The sequence below is a fragment of the Neocloeon triangulifer genome, unplaced genomic scaffold (genome assembly GCF_031216515.1).
Source record: "Neocloeon triangulifer isolate White Clay Creek 2 clone unplaced genomic scaffold, ASM3121651v1 ptg000012l, whole genome shotgun sequence".
Taxonomy (NCBI): Eukaryota; Metazoa; Arthropoda; class Insecta; order Ephemeroptera; family Baetidae; genus Neocloeon; species Neocloeon triangulifer.
The window spans coordinates 3,548,228-3,561,979 of NW_026775554.1; the positions used below are offsets into that span (position 1 = coordinate 3,548,228).

General features: G+C 39.0%; 2 protein-coding genes across 2 annotated transcripts; one reads left to right on the forward strand and one right to left on the reverse strand.

Annotated features, from left to right (window-relative positions):
• The first annotated feature begins 1,258 nt into the window (after positions 1-1,258).
• On the forward strand, positions 1,259-11,324 carry LOC132197165 (synaptic vesicle membrane protein VAT-1 homolog-like). Its single transcript, XM_059620268.1, has 8 exons — positions 1,259-1,627; positions 7,604-7,949; positions 9,728-9,870; positions 9,937-10,040; positions 10,095-10,150; positions 10,204-10,398; positions 10,455-10,701; positions 10,763-11,324. Exons 1-8 carry the CDS (start codon positions 1,383-1,385, stop codon positions 10,780-10,782), a joined length of 1,356 nt encoding a protein of 451 aa, XP_059476251.1. The 5' UTR covers positions 1,259-1,382; the 3' UTR covers positions 10,783-11,324.
• A 513-nt stretch (positions 11,325-11,837) lies between these two features.
• LOC132197169 (uncharacterized) lies at positions 11,838-13,545 on the reverse strand. Its single transcript, XM_059620273.1, has 7 exons — positions 13,337-13,545; positions 13,085-13,243; positions 12,741-12,945; positions 12,510-12,684; positions 12,361-12,443; positions 12,243-12,311; positions 11,838-12,182 (listed from the first exon to the last, which is right to left on the reverse strand). Exons 2-7 carry the CDS (start codon positions 13,219-13,221, stop codon positions 11,895-11,897), a joined length of 957 nt encoding a protein of 318 aa, XP_059476256.1. The 5' UTR covers positions 13,222-13,243; positions 13,337-13,545; the 3' UTR covers positions 11,838-11,894.
• Positions 13,546-13,752: the final 207 nt, after the last annotated feature.

Here is a 13,752-nt window from a genome sequence, read left to right on the forward strand (position 1 = left end):
TTGCATTCCTCGGATGACAAAAAGGATGCCAAGAACTTCATCGACGCCTTATGAATACCACAAATTGCGCACAAAAGTCTTCACGTAATTAACAATTGACTGCTCTTCGCTAATTAAAATTCATATCAATTCTCACGCTGAGCGGGGAGAGTAAATGCGTAGGCTTTGATTGCTTGTTCAGACTGATAGAATTACACATGAGTCATTTTACAAATGACGAAGCAGATACTAAACAAATAAACTATTAGTGGATTACCAGGAAGTTCGAGTGTTTTGATACTGATATTATTAGAAGTATATGGATTAAAAACATCTGGAAAGATCCTTAAAATCCAATGAAATATTTGATTTTATATCCATTTATACATTTGTAAATAAATATTATAATTGTCATCATAATTATATTCAAAACGCACATATATTATGAAAAGATCCAGTTAAGATACTTATTTTGAATACTTTAAAACACTTTATTATATTTTGAATCTCTAATATTTTGCTCTCCTATTTAAGAAATTATAAAATCCACACTTTCTCACTACAAACAATCTATTTCCATTTCCGAGATATTTTTCCCTCGAATAATCTTATTTGAAAAAATAAAAATTTCACCTATAAAACTATTTTAGGAAAAACATGAAGAGACAATTTTCTGGAAAAATTTACTGCGGTTTAGTAATCGTAATCTTCGGTAATCTTTTAATTATACCATACAAAATAAAAACTCGTAAATTTTGAATAAATATAAAAATATGTATTTTCCGAAACATAGTATTAATTTTACTTTTGCATTGTTAGATTTTGTAACAAAAAATTAGTTAAATTCTACATAATAATTATATCTGATTATATTAATACATGAATCATATTTTTTTTTAATATTTAAAAAATAATAAATCTGATATAATATATTATGTGTACTGTGTAGTAATTAATAAAATAAAAATTAATTAAAAACCCACTTTTTTCATGACACTTTAAAAATATATTTTTCTTATTAAATTTTGATCTTTGTTATTGAAATTTTGAAAAATTTAAATCTAGGTCACGCGGGTACGTCAGCAGGCAGCCAGATTGTCGCAGTGGCAGGTGCGCTGCAGCAACGCAGGTGAATAATTGAGACGGGCGGGCGGGCGAGCGAGCAGACGGCGGCGCCGGCGATTTTCCTGAAAATTCGTCACCGCGCCCCAGCCATGAGCAAGCGAGTGCCAAGCGTAGTGCTGGAAGCGGCCGGTGGCGGCGCCGCGGTCTGCGGCAGGGCGTGCGGCGTTGGGTGATCTGTCAGTGGAAAAAAGCTGACACGCCGAGCAACAAGTCAGACAGCTTCGTACGCTTCTCGCTCTTTCTCACACACATTTCCCGTCCGAGGTGAATTAAAGAAGATGCCGGAAAAGCAGGAAAGCCAGCCGGAGGAGACGCCGCAGCAGGAGGAGGTGGAGAAGAAGCAGGACGACGAGCCCGTCAAGGAGGAGAAGAAGGACGACGACCAGAAGGAGCAGCCCGAGCCACCCCGCGAGATGCGCGCCGTCGTCCTCACGGCCTTCGGCGGCCTCAAGTCCGTCAAGACCCAGAAGAAACCCGAGCCCAGCCCTGCCGAGGGCGAGATCCTCGTCAAGGTTTCCCACTGGTGAGAACTTTCAGTTACAATTCCAGCCAAATCCGCGCCACCCCCGATCCTGCCGAGGGATGGGCGCGGCCACACCCCCGGCCACAAAAGTGGTGATGTCACCACTTCGGGATTCCTGCCTAGACCACCATCATTTTGATTTCGAGACCCGCGTGATCTCGAATTATATTAAATAAATTTAAATTAGTTGATTAGCCGAGGAATTCCAGACTCTCCAGACGCCCTCCGAGTTTAATTTTTTTCTGTCTCACTCGAAAGGCACTTGAATTTTTTTTTTTTTGATAAAACCAATTCTCTCGAGTGGAAGATTCTGGATCGTGTCTCTCTGTGAATTTCGAGAGTGCATCGCCGGAAAGATTTCGCCCCGATTTCGTGTGCGCGCCGAGCGATTTTATGGCGCATTCTTTGTTTCTCGCCTGCCCGCGCCAATTATTGCTGCTCTCTTTTGCTCTTTCTTTCTTCTCAACTTTTCTTGCTCCGAAGCAGCCAGTCGAGCGGCAGAGAAACTTGACACCGGCAGTCGGCGCGGCTGGCGAGAGAGCCGCTTTTTCTGCAACCGCAAAATATGGCCCTTATAACGAACACGAGAGTGTATTTGAGCCACTTAATATCGAGAGTTTGTTTTGCCGTCAAACTACTTGTGGCCTGTTGATTTTTCAGAAAGAAACCGGTTCGTCGAAAATTAAACGAGGGATTTGGAAATGAATAAAATTACTTTGAACCGGCTGGAAGGATTTTCAAGCTTTTATTGAACAAATTTAAATCAAGATTCAATTTTTTTTATCAACATGGCTAATTAAATTTAAATTAAACGTTTTTTCTTTGCTGTGTGATTACAAATATTTTAAAATTCAGTGAAAATGTGAAGCAAAAATAACTACAGAAAAATTTTAATATTCAAAATATCATTAATTTGAGTTTTGAATAAAAAAAAAATTTATAATAATTTATTTCTAAATAATTATTGCTTCTTATTATTATACTTGAGTTTATTTTTATTAAACACAAAAAGCCTTGATCTACTAATAAAGTGTAATTTAGAAAACATTTTTTGCAAATTCTTATATAAATTATTCCATTCAGAATTAACAAAATAATAAAACGTAATTACACAAATCAAAATATGCCAAGAATAATTTAATTTGAACATAAAAATATCTCTCTTTGAAGCATCGAATTTCATTTGCAGAGAATCTTCATTATGTTTCATTAAAAAACTCGTCTCTTGTTCCTCGTCGGCGGCCGCAAAGCTTCTAGGAATCGGCTCCAATTCATGCTAATCTCGCGCTCGGGATGAGGAAAACTTGACACATTCCGCATCCGCCGATAAAACAGACGCTTCATTCATAAGCAGACGGACTGGCTCTCGTATTCGTTGATAGGGACCAAGAAACCACGCCTGTGCAGCCCAGGAATGGATAAAAAAAATTCCGCGCTCATTAATTCCGCGTTAAATGCTGCGTGCCGTTTTAATTTTGCTCGTTGACCTATTGCTCTCTCTGCAAAGTTGTTTTTTCCTAACCAGCCGTTTCCTCTTTAGATTTGGAACGTGCATTTCTTCTTGCGATTTTATTATAGACAATGACCATCTTTTGTACGTAAACGAATTTAGATTGCTCGCAAAAAAAAGTAAAAGTAAGTAGATTAATTAAACGTTCATTCAGCAAAATAACTGAATATTTTTTGTGAAAATAAACTTAATTTTGATCAAATAATTAAAAATCCAGTACAATTGAAATTGAAATATTAATTTTAAATGATTAATCATTTGATCAGATTGAGCTCTTTCTCTCTTGAAAATTTTAAGTCGAAAGAAATGTGGTTTTTGTTCAACGAGGAAATGACTTGATTCAATTAACGCTGAGTGATACGTTCCAGAAGTTGAGAAATGATCTCAGAATCTATTCTGGTCGGGCGGCGGTCAGTGTCGGAGTTTGTGGAGAAAGAAAATTAATGGTTTTTAACGCGGCGGCACCGAGTGACCGCCGAGCCGCCGCGATGACAAATTCTAAGCAGGCGCCGGCTTGCTTGTTTCCTTCCGTCGGTGCAGCCGCGCCTGCCCTTCGTTTTTCGTTTCCTCCAACCAAACTTCTTCTTCGGTTCGTTTATTTATTTTTGCACCCGACCAATTTGGAATCCGCCGCCCGAGGCCCTCGCGCGCTCTCTAAATTCCTCGGAAACAAACTTCTTCCGACATTCCGAGCGTGACTCACACGTTCTGAATGCGTAATCAAGCGATGGCCCTTGGGGTCAGCGCGCGACCGGTGCCCACCTGTGTCCTATTTGGGTCCGCAGACGCAGCCGAAAGTTGGCTGTTGACCTTCCGAGTTTGCCTTTTATGGACGTGCGGGATGCCTATGGCCGAAATTCTGCTTCCGGACCTTTGACGTCAATCTTCTGACTTCAATTTTATCAATCTTCAAAGTTCCTTCTTGATTACCTGAAATATTTAAACTCCTAATTTGATTAAAACAAATTTTGGACAGTTCAATTTTTTAAAAAGCATTTTTAATTTAAAAAGAAGCATTTAAATATAGATTAAAATGAAATATATTTATCGCAAATTTTTGCTCCAATGTTTAATCATTATAAACAGGCGCGGTTTCAAATTGAATGCTAACACTCACGGTTGATTTCATGACAAATTGAAACCAAGGTGAACCTCGTTGCAATGAAAAAAATAAAAAGACTGACGGTCTGCTGGTACTCAAAAAACCTAGAGTTTATTAATAAATTTATTTATTTCTGCAATTTTTTCTCATTAAATTAATATCTCCTAATTTTATTTTCAATTTTTCAAAAATTCCTCTGACAAAATTTTAGTTTAGACACGAACAAAATACTAGCAGTTCGCCTTTTTGGGGTCATTTGATTTTCTTTTTTAATTTTTACTTTGCAACAAAGTTTGTCCGTTTTCAATTTTCAGGCGTTTAGTTTTCCCACTTATCTGACAAAAATATTTAATTTATTTATTAAAACTTCCTCTATTCTTATGTTTGTTGAGTGTTTCATTTCAAATTGTATATATAAATTTTTCCGCCATCCCCAAATGTGCTGCAATTTTCATATTATACCGACTGGGATGGCAGACTCATTAAGTAACATGACTTATTGTGTCAGTTGGGGCCGTGGCAGGCCTCATTCCCATCAAGCTCCGAGTGCAATTTTATCACGCGGCTCTGATGATAAAAAGCGCAAATAATTTCACTCCCACCTCATGATTACAGTTTCCGTCCTGCACGATAATAAAACAAAAAGAAAAGTATGCACAAAAAACCTGCTTCGGCCGTTCCCGTCTATAAATATAAATATTCATCGTTATCTTTCCTTCCGAACCATATAAATTGATAGACCGCGCGTATAAACTTAAAAGGGTTAAATTCTATTTTCCGTCGGGCATGAGGGAAAGTGGCCGTAAATTTCAATCCGCCCGACATGCAACTCTGGGCCGTATCTCACAGGGTAATTTATATTTTTTGGTTGGAAAAACGCCGCATACTGCACACACGTCTCGTGCAGACATCACGCTCACGAAACTCTTAACAAAATTTTCGCTCGCGACCTTGCGTACGTGTGAGCAACGAGCGACCCGAGAGCGTTGCGGAATTTCGCATGAGCAAACGAGCTCTAATGGAATCTTCTCGTCGGCACGCAGACAATTTCCAAAATGGGCCGTTGAAATTTGACACGTTTTCAATGCTGTAAAGTTAAAATTCAAATCATAATATGCAATTTTATAAGAGAAAATTATCATAAATTTGAATGAAAAAAAAAATAAAAAATTGAAGAATTCTCTGCTCATTTTGTGGGTGAAGTTCACGATCGAGGGTTGATATGAATTAAATATCGTCTTTTCCTCGCTGTATTTTGCGAGTTGTTTATTGTTTAAGAAAAACAATATCCTGCTCTTCATATTTCGGCTGCGGGCTGCAGTCATAATTCATGAAATGTGAAATCATTTTGACAAGAATTAGTACAAAAATCAATCTCTTTTTAAATAAATTTTTTCTTTCAAATTGACACTTGAATTCAATTTATTTTTTACAAATTAATTTATATAATAATTTTGGTCAGAATATTGAAAGGTTTGTTTTGTGCACCTGAAAACTGAAAAAGCAACCAAGAGCAGGATATTGTTTTTCCTTAAACAATAAACAACTCACAAAATCCATCTTAGAAAAGCCGATTTTAAATTCAAATAACTTGCTAAATTACAAAAATTAATAATTTCTCTTTTTTTGAACGATTTGTAAAGTTATATTTGCATCTAAATTATAAATATCATAATTATTATTTGGTAGTTTTTTGTTCTATTTTTACAAGTGTATTTTTACAAGGAACTTCCCAGACTCTATACTCATAGAATAACTTTTCCGATTGTAATTGACAATTTGTGGAGTTTTCCCCGTCGGCGTTTTTCCGCATGACTGTTTGCAAGAAACGCCTCGGAAATAACAATAATTGAAAGAATGTAATGCCGGCGTCGGCAGAGTTCGCAGACGCAGAAAAGACATAAATGTAATTAAGATTGGCCTGGCGGTGGCGAGCGAGCGGCTGGGTTGTCCCGAGTCAATTTGGGCCGAGTGGTGCATGTGCTCGGCGGCGCGGACCAAATTGTGGCTTATCAACACTGGGGGGCGCGACGCCAATCGATACTCGTGTCTGCGTGTGAAGAGGCGCCGCGCGTTCTCCCAAATTTAATATTGGCCAGTCATGCCAGCCGCTCTGGATTTCCCAACGAGCCCTTCGATTTCGTTAGTACACCCTTGAGACCTCCCGACGGATTTCCATCCGCCCCGGAGCCGCGCCTAGTGCGAATAAAAAATTTATTCCTTTCAACCCCCTTTCTCAAATTGGCCTCGTCCTGCATAAAAAGCTGCGGACGATGAATTACATGCAACACTCGGAGTGCATTCGCAGGTCGCCGCCGGCATGACGCACAGGTCACCCCTTTGCACTTCGGGGAAATTGCGGTGGCTCGGATAATAATTCGTTCCGTGGAATAGGAAAGTTTATTGAGTCAGACGCGCGCGGCACGTGCACACCGTCTGCTCCAGCCTTTACGTCACACCGTATTTTTTTTTCATTCGATCAACTTATTTCTACTACAGTACACACGCGGATAATATGCCGGCTCGATGCATGTTCTCTACTCCATTATTATATATTCGCTGGTTAATTTGTTTTACCGCGGGGGCTGCGGCGCCGACTTTTTATCCACATCTGTTTTCCGGTCTAATTACTCTTGTCCCTGTTTTTTTCGGTCGCAACCGTTGGCAATGATAGATGTATTATTTACAAGTACGTTGGTTGTCAATACTTTTTTATTTAATTTATTAATCCAATAGGTTCTTTAATACTCTTTTAAAATTTTAATTAAATTATATAAACTTTATTTATTCTATCGCTTTTTCTTGAATTGTTTTCACTAAAAATTATTGTATATTTTGATATCTCTGTTTTTTGTTATTCGCCTATTCATTGTGCCGTGGCAAAAAATGTGGTGCGCAAACGAGTCCTTTTCATCCCTTTATTCAAACGCCAACTACAAGATAACAAAGGCCACTCCGCCGTGAATGTGCCACCGACAGCGAGTCAAGCACCTCATATTCGAGCAGACTTAATCAATGTGAACCGCGCACCTGATACTCTCTTGGAAACGTTGTCATGCAACGCTCCCTAGTCGAATAAAAAAACTGCGTGCTGTTGATGGGCTGCGGTGATAACATTTTTAGAACCGCCAAAATGACAGATCCATTATTTAAACAAACAGACCTTACAGACCGGGATCAGGGGAGCAAGAGAGGCAATTGACACATAATTATTTTGGTAATTTCCGCTCGCCATCTGCATTATTTATTCTTCGTTCAGAGCAGATTATTCTAATTTTTAACAACCCAGTAAACATTCTTTATTTTTCAAATAAATTTGATGAAATTTAATTTTTTCTAAATTTTTGAATTTCTGAAATTTCAGTGGGCTGAACTTCCAAGACCTGATGGCCCGCCAGGGTGCGATCGACGCCCCGCCTAAGACGCCCTTCATCCTCGGCTCTGAGTGCGCCGGCGAGGTGGTCCAGCTGGGCACCGGAGTGGAGAACTTCCAGGTCGGCCAGCGGGTCGTGTGTCTGCCCGAGTTCAGAGCCTGGGCCGAGTTTGTGTGCGTGCCTGCCCGACTGGCTTTCGCCCTGCCTGACGATGTGAGCAACGAAGAGGCCGCTGCCCTTGCCATGAACGCACTCGCTGCCTACATGCTGCTCTTTGAAGTTGCTGGCCTGTCCGAGGGACAGTCGGTGCTCCTCCACTCTGCTGGTGGTGGACTGGTGAGTTCAGATTGAGAATAATAACTGCCAAAAATTCAGCTGTAATTAGGAGAGCAAAATTAACTAGATATTTGCACACATTTAGAAAATCTATTTTTTCATCACAATGATAATCTGCGTTAAATTACTTAAACCTTCTCTGTCTTTTATTAACCAGTGATAATATTAATGTTTTGCAGAACCAAAGATAAACAAATCAATTAAAATCTCTGCCTGTTTGTGCGAAAATGCAATATTTTAAAAATCAAAATGTATTTCACATTAAAAATTCCTGTCAAAGCCTCCCATTATCAAAAAATTTCATCGCGATTTCCACAAACTGCATTCAAAAATCAAAAAAGCTCTGCACGTTTCCGGCCAGAGGAGCCGTTGAAAAGTTTTCGTTTGCGCTCTCATTCGAATATTCGCAACAGGCGAGTGTAGCAAGCGTTTGCCGTCGCTTTTCCAAGAAGAGCGCCGGTTTTTGCAGAGGCGCCGCCGGTTGCGTGGGCGTCGGGAAATCATCAACAGGTTGGCGTCGCCATGCCAACGGACCGCCGCCCCACAATATTGATCGCGCCCGCCGATTTTCCACACCTCTGGCGGCGCGTGCCGACCGGCTTGTCTGCCGCCAGACGGAGAGAAAGAAAGGGAGGAAGAAAGGTGCACGCGCCACCTAATTAGTCAGCCAAATCATTTGCTTCAAATAAACGCGATCGACCCCTGAAAAATTCACTCCAGCTATTTTGCATAGGCGACGAGACTCATTATGTAAAGCCCATGTAGTTTAAATTCCTTCCTCTTCTGCTGGTCATCGCTGATGAATTTATTAGTCTGGGTCGGTGCAGTTGGTTTTCGTCTGGAGCCTTTGAATGGAAATAAACGACTTTCATACATTTTTAAATCGTTCCAAGCTTGGAAAATCGACCTCTTTTTAAACTAAAATAATAAATTTTTTAATATTTTATATATAAATGCTCGGTTTTTTCTTTGAGGAAAATTTTACTGCCTGACGACCGTAAAAAACTTTCCCTTTGTAATCTTAGATATAACGAATCTCCCATTTCCACCCGACGTTCTCGAGTTCTGCGCCAAACCCGCCGCGCTGTCGCCGTTTATTCAAATGGCTCGGAAATTACCATTCGTTGGCATTTATGATAGGCTTATTGTTAGTATTACCGACCGATCTTGCAATCCAAATACGGTAGAAATGTCACGAAATTGCCCTTCGTCAAACAGCGTGACGCTCCGGGTGCTCTCAAAGTGCACTCGGCGGCGTCCAATAAGCAAACACACCTATGCTATCCAGCTGTCATCAAATTTCCTCCTCCGCGTGCTCGGAGCATTTTTCTCTGGTTATTCTCGGTGGTAGCGCGTAATTACTGGTAGCGGGAAACGCAATCATTATTAGCCCGCCGTTCAGCACCCATATTCGAGAGAGTGGTGATATCACATGGCTCGGCGGCAACAAAGGCATTGACCCTTTCCTGCCGCTGCCACACAAGCAGACACGCCGGGTTTCATATTGCTACTGAAATTTTGAGTTCAACTCAATACACAAATTTACCTTTGTGCGCAGATAAGGGATAATTTAATAAAACCAAAGGGCCACGGGCTCAATAAAAATGCAAATTGGCCCTTTGAGGATGGTGCTCCCATAAATTTAATGTTTTACGAAACATCAACCCAACAAAATATGCTAATAATCTAAATAATATAAAATTTTATCAAATGAATTTTTCTCTCTTTGAAAATCGAAAGATTCGTCCCACTTTAATGAACCCTTTCTGCTTTTCTAGGGCTTGGTGATTGCCCAGTTGGCGCGCACCGTGAAGGATGTGACACTGATCGGCGTGGCCTCCAAGAGCAAGCACGACGCCATCAAAGACCACTTTGACCACCTTCTCGAGAGAGGATGCGACTATGTCAGTGAAGTGCGCAAGTGAGTGCTCCCTTTAATTAGCAACTTCCTTGAGCTCATTGTTGGTTGATCTTGATTTTCTCTCAGAATCAGCCCAGACGGAGTCGATCTGGTCCTTGACTGCCTTTGCCTCGAGGACTGCAACCGAGGCTACTCGCTCCTCAAGCCCATGGGAAAATACGTTCTTTATGGTAATTGCCCTTACCCTCCCTACTGACTTGAGTTTGAACATCATTATTTTTCAGGATCGTCAAATGTTGTTACTGGCGAAACAAAGAGCTTCTTCAGCGTTGCCCGATCAGTAAGTTTCCTTTTTTTACCATTAAAATCATTTTTCTCTTTAAATAATTATAGTGGTGGCAAGTGGACAAGATTTCTCCGATCAAGCTGTTCGACGAGAACAAGACCATTGCTGGCTTCAATCTGCGCCATCTGCTCAGAACCCCTGCCGGATCAGACAGGGCGCACAAGGCCATGGACAAGGTCATTCAGCTGTGGAAAAACAAGGCGATTAAGCCCATCGTGGATTCCAGCTGGGCTCTCGAAGATGTAATAATGCTTCCTCCTTTGAAAGGTTGCTGTTAAAACATTGGAATTTTTTAAAGGTGCCCGAGGCCATGCAGGTGATGCACGATCGCAAGAACATCGGCAAACTGATCCTGAACCCTGCCCTGGAGCCAAAGCCACGCCCAGCCACTCCTGCCAAGAAGGGCAGCAAGGAGGAGAAGAGCAAAAAGAAGGACAAGGAGGAGAAGAAGGAAGAGAAGGAAAAGCCCGCAGAGAACGGAGACAAGAAAGAGGAAGAGGAGGAAAAGAAGGAGCCCGAAGCCAAGCAGGAGGACGAGAAAGCTGGTAATTTAATTTTTAGATTTTAATCTTCTAATTACTCATGTTTTTTTTTTTAAATTTCTAGCTGAGAAAGCTGACAGCTAATACTGAAGAGGGAAGAAGCAACGCAGAGCTGAATTCCGACATGATTCATTCCTCTCATCTCAAGTATAGTTATCTGTAATCTACCCGCATCTATTATTAATCCAGGCATACTCTCGCTGTCTCTATTAACTGTAAGATGATTAAGCTGATTGATAATCGCGATCATAAGTGCTGCAAAAAAAGCTTCATTGCCCAAACATTTCTGTACTGCTGAAACCTGCATGCCTAACACAACTAAACACTGCACTATGTGTTGACCAACGATTTATAGTTGAGTGATGATTAACAACGCAAAAAAATGCTCATGAACAAATGTCCATTTTTCAAATTCCCACACATTCAAGTGGCTTAGAAAAATCATCACTTCTTATTCGAATTAAATAATAGTGCAGTCATTTTCCAAGGTGCAATTGCCGAAAACTACTCTTGAGCTTCAACAGGTCAGAAAGGAGCATGATCTCTAAAATCTTGGTCCATTTTAATTTTTTTATGATATTAAATTGTGCAATTATAATTTCATTAAAACTGGTGAAACAAGCTAATCAATATTATATCATATCAGATGTTTAACCCCAGTACCAATGAATGTCAAAAAAAAGGATGCTGATATTATTGACTGTATGTTAAATGTAAATCATGAAATTAATCACTTCATTACGTCTTAACATTTAACCAATCTAAAAGGCTATATTTAAAAATTTGAATATTTTTTGAAAATGTTTTTTAAAAAAAGTTTTAATACGAGAAAATTTACAAATTGGTTTAGATGGTAAATTAGTTTCCCCTGTAACTTGTATTTTCATACGACTAAAATAGAACTAACTGAAAACACTGTTCTAGTCGTGAAACAAAATTCCAGGTATGCATTTATGTAATCAAATTGCCCCAGGACCACTACACACCGGGTGCTCGATTCCCTGCAAGGCCCCACCCTCGGTTTCAAACAAAGGAGACCGCTTTCTCGCAGATTGCATTTATGTTAGCATTTATCTATAATGGCATTACTAGACTACATGAAGATATCAATGTCTGCAAATGTTAACTATTGTATGAATAAAAATAATAATAAACTTTAATTGTTTTATTTTATTTCTAACAACCCCAAAAATATTTTAGTTTTTGAAATTATCATCATCGTTAATAAAATCAGGAAGCTCATTGACATTGTCTTCAATGTCATCTGTTGATGATGTTACATTCCTTATTTCAAAGACATCAAAGTAGACATCAAAGTCAATGTCTTTCAGCTTTTTTTCTTGATACTTTTTCTCTGTCAAAGACTTCTTTTGAAGCTTTTTAAATTCCTCAATGGCAGAATTTAGATTTTCTATTGTATCAACCGTGTCAACAATAACTCCTTGCTTTGGGTGTGACGACTGCTTAATGCATTTTTTAGCAACCTATACATAGTAATAATAGTGTTAATTGATAATTTATTAATTTAAAACATTTAAATGCACCTTTGTCATTATAAGTTCTCTGTTCAATCCTAACAGATCTTGACGCATTGGCGGCAAATCTTCTTCAGTCTAAAATATATAATTTTTAAGTCCATACTAAAATAATTCGTACATTTACGTTAAATTCAGTTGAAAGTTCTTCACTCTTCTCAGCAGTTTGCAACAGCAGGTCAATAGCTGCTCCTTGTGCCAAGATTTTATCTAAAAAAAAGCAATTATTGTTAAAAAAAAAAAAAACTGTACTTTGTGCAGTAAAAATAATTGTACCAGGAACAAAGATGATCGGAGGAACAGAGCCTATAACTTTTATATCTGAAAGGTCTCTCCGAAGTTGCGGAGAATACTTGTCGAGCTCCATTTGTAATGATAGGTCGTGCCCTGTCATACACGTCCTGCTGATCCAAAAGGCTTTGACCTGACTTAAATCTGATGCAACTTTAACCTGCATTTCGGACAAAATTGTAGTTAGGCAAAATTTAATTTTTAACTTTCACCAACGTTGGTTAGCTGAATGTCGAAACCTTGAAGATGGGACATGGACATGTGGTCTGCGATGTGTCTTGTGAAAACAGAGTTCAGCACTCCTTGTCGTCTGTAGCTAACGTTCCCCTGTGGTGAACCTTGCAGCTGAGTGAACGAGCACTTCATTCCAGAAAATATGAGGCTTTTACTTTGCGCCTTTTCAATTTCTCTCAGCATTTTCCTAAATTAAAATTTTATTTATTAAAATGAGAAAACATTAAAAGCGGTGAATTAAATTATTAAATAAATTTGAAACAGTGCACCGGAAAAATTTGACCAGAGACCATAACACAATATAATAATTATATGTTTAATAATACCATTTTGGGTTTTTGGAGCCTTTCATCAATTTCATCATAAATCTTGCAGGCTGATCTTTTGATGAAAAATTGCACAGACACAATTGAGCCAGTTTTTTGTTCACAAATAATATATTTCTTAACCTGGGGTATAGCATTTTACCCGACAACGTTAGATACCTGTAATGTAAAATTAATTTGAAAATAAAATTGTTAGATGCAAAAAAAAATATTAAATAAATTTACTTTTCATTGATAATAATACATACAAACCTTTATTTTGTTTTGGTGATAACTTCAAAATCGCTGTGTCTATTTTTTCCGCAGTTTTATGCTTGCTTTGCTATTGTTTCACAGTTTATTACTCTCCATATTTATATTTTCCATTCCAGTTTGCAGTGTTTGCACGAACATCAACAACAAAAAACAAAATAGCAAGAAGTGAACAAAAATACAAGATCACGTGACAAATTGACTCCACCTTCTTTCATTGTTCAATGTCTGGCCGTCGGCGGCAGGACGGCAGGAGCGGACGCGCCCACATTTCTACCCAAGCCTTGATTTCGCGCTCTTTACGTGGCGATAATTTTACAAATTTTAAAACACTGGAAATTTAGTATTTTGATTACAATACTATTTCGTGCTACAAAAAATACTTTTTATGTGTTTACCGTATTTATTTAATTACA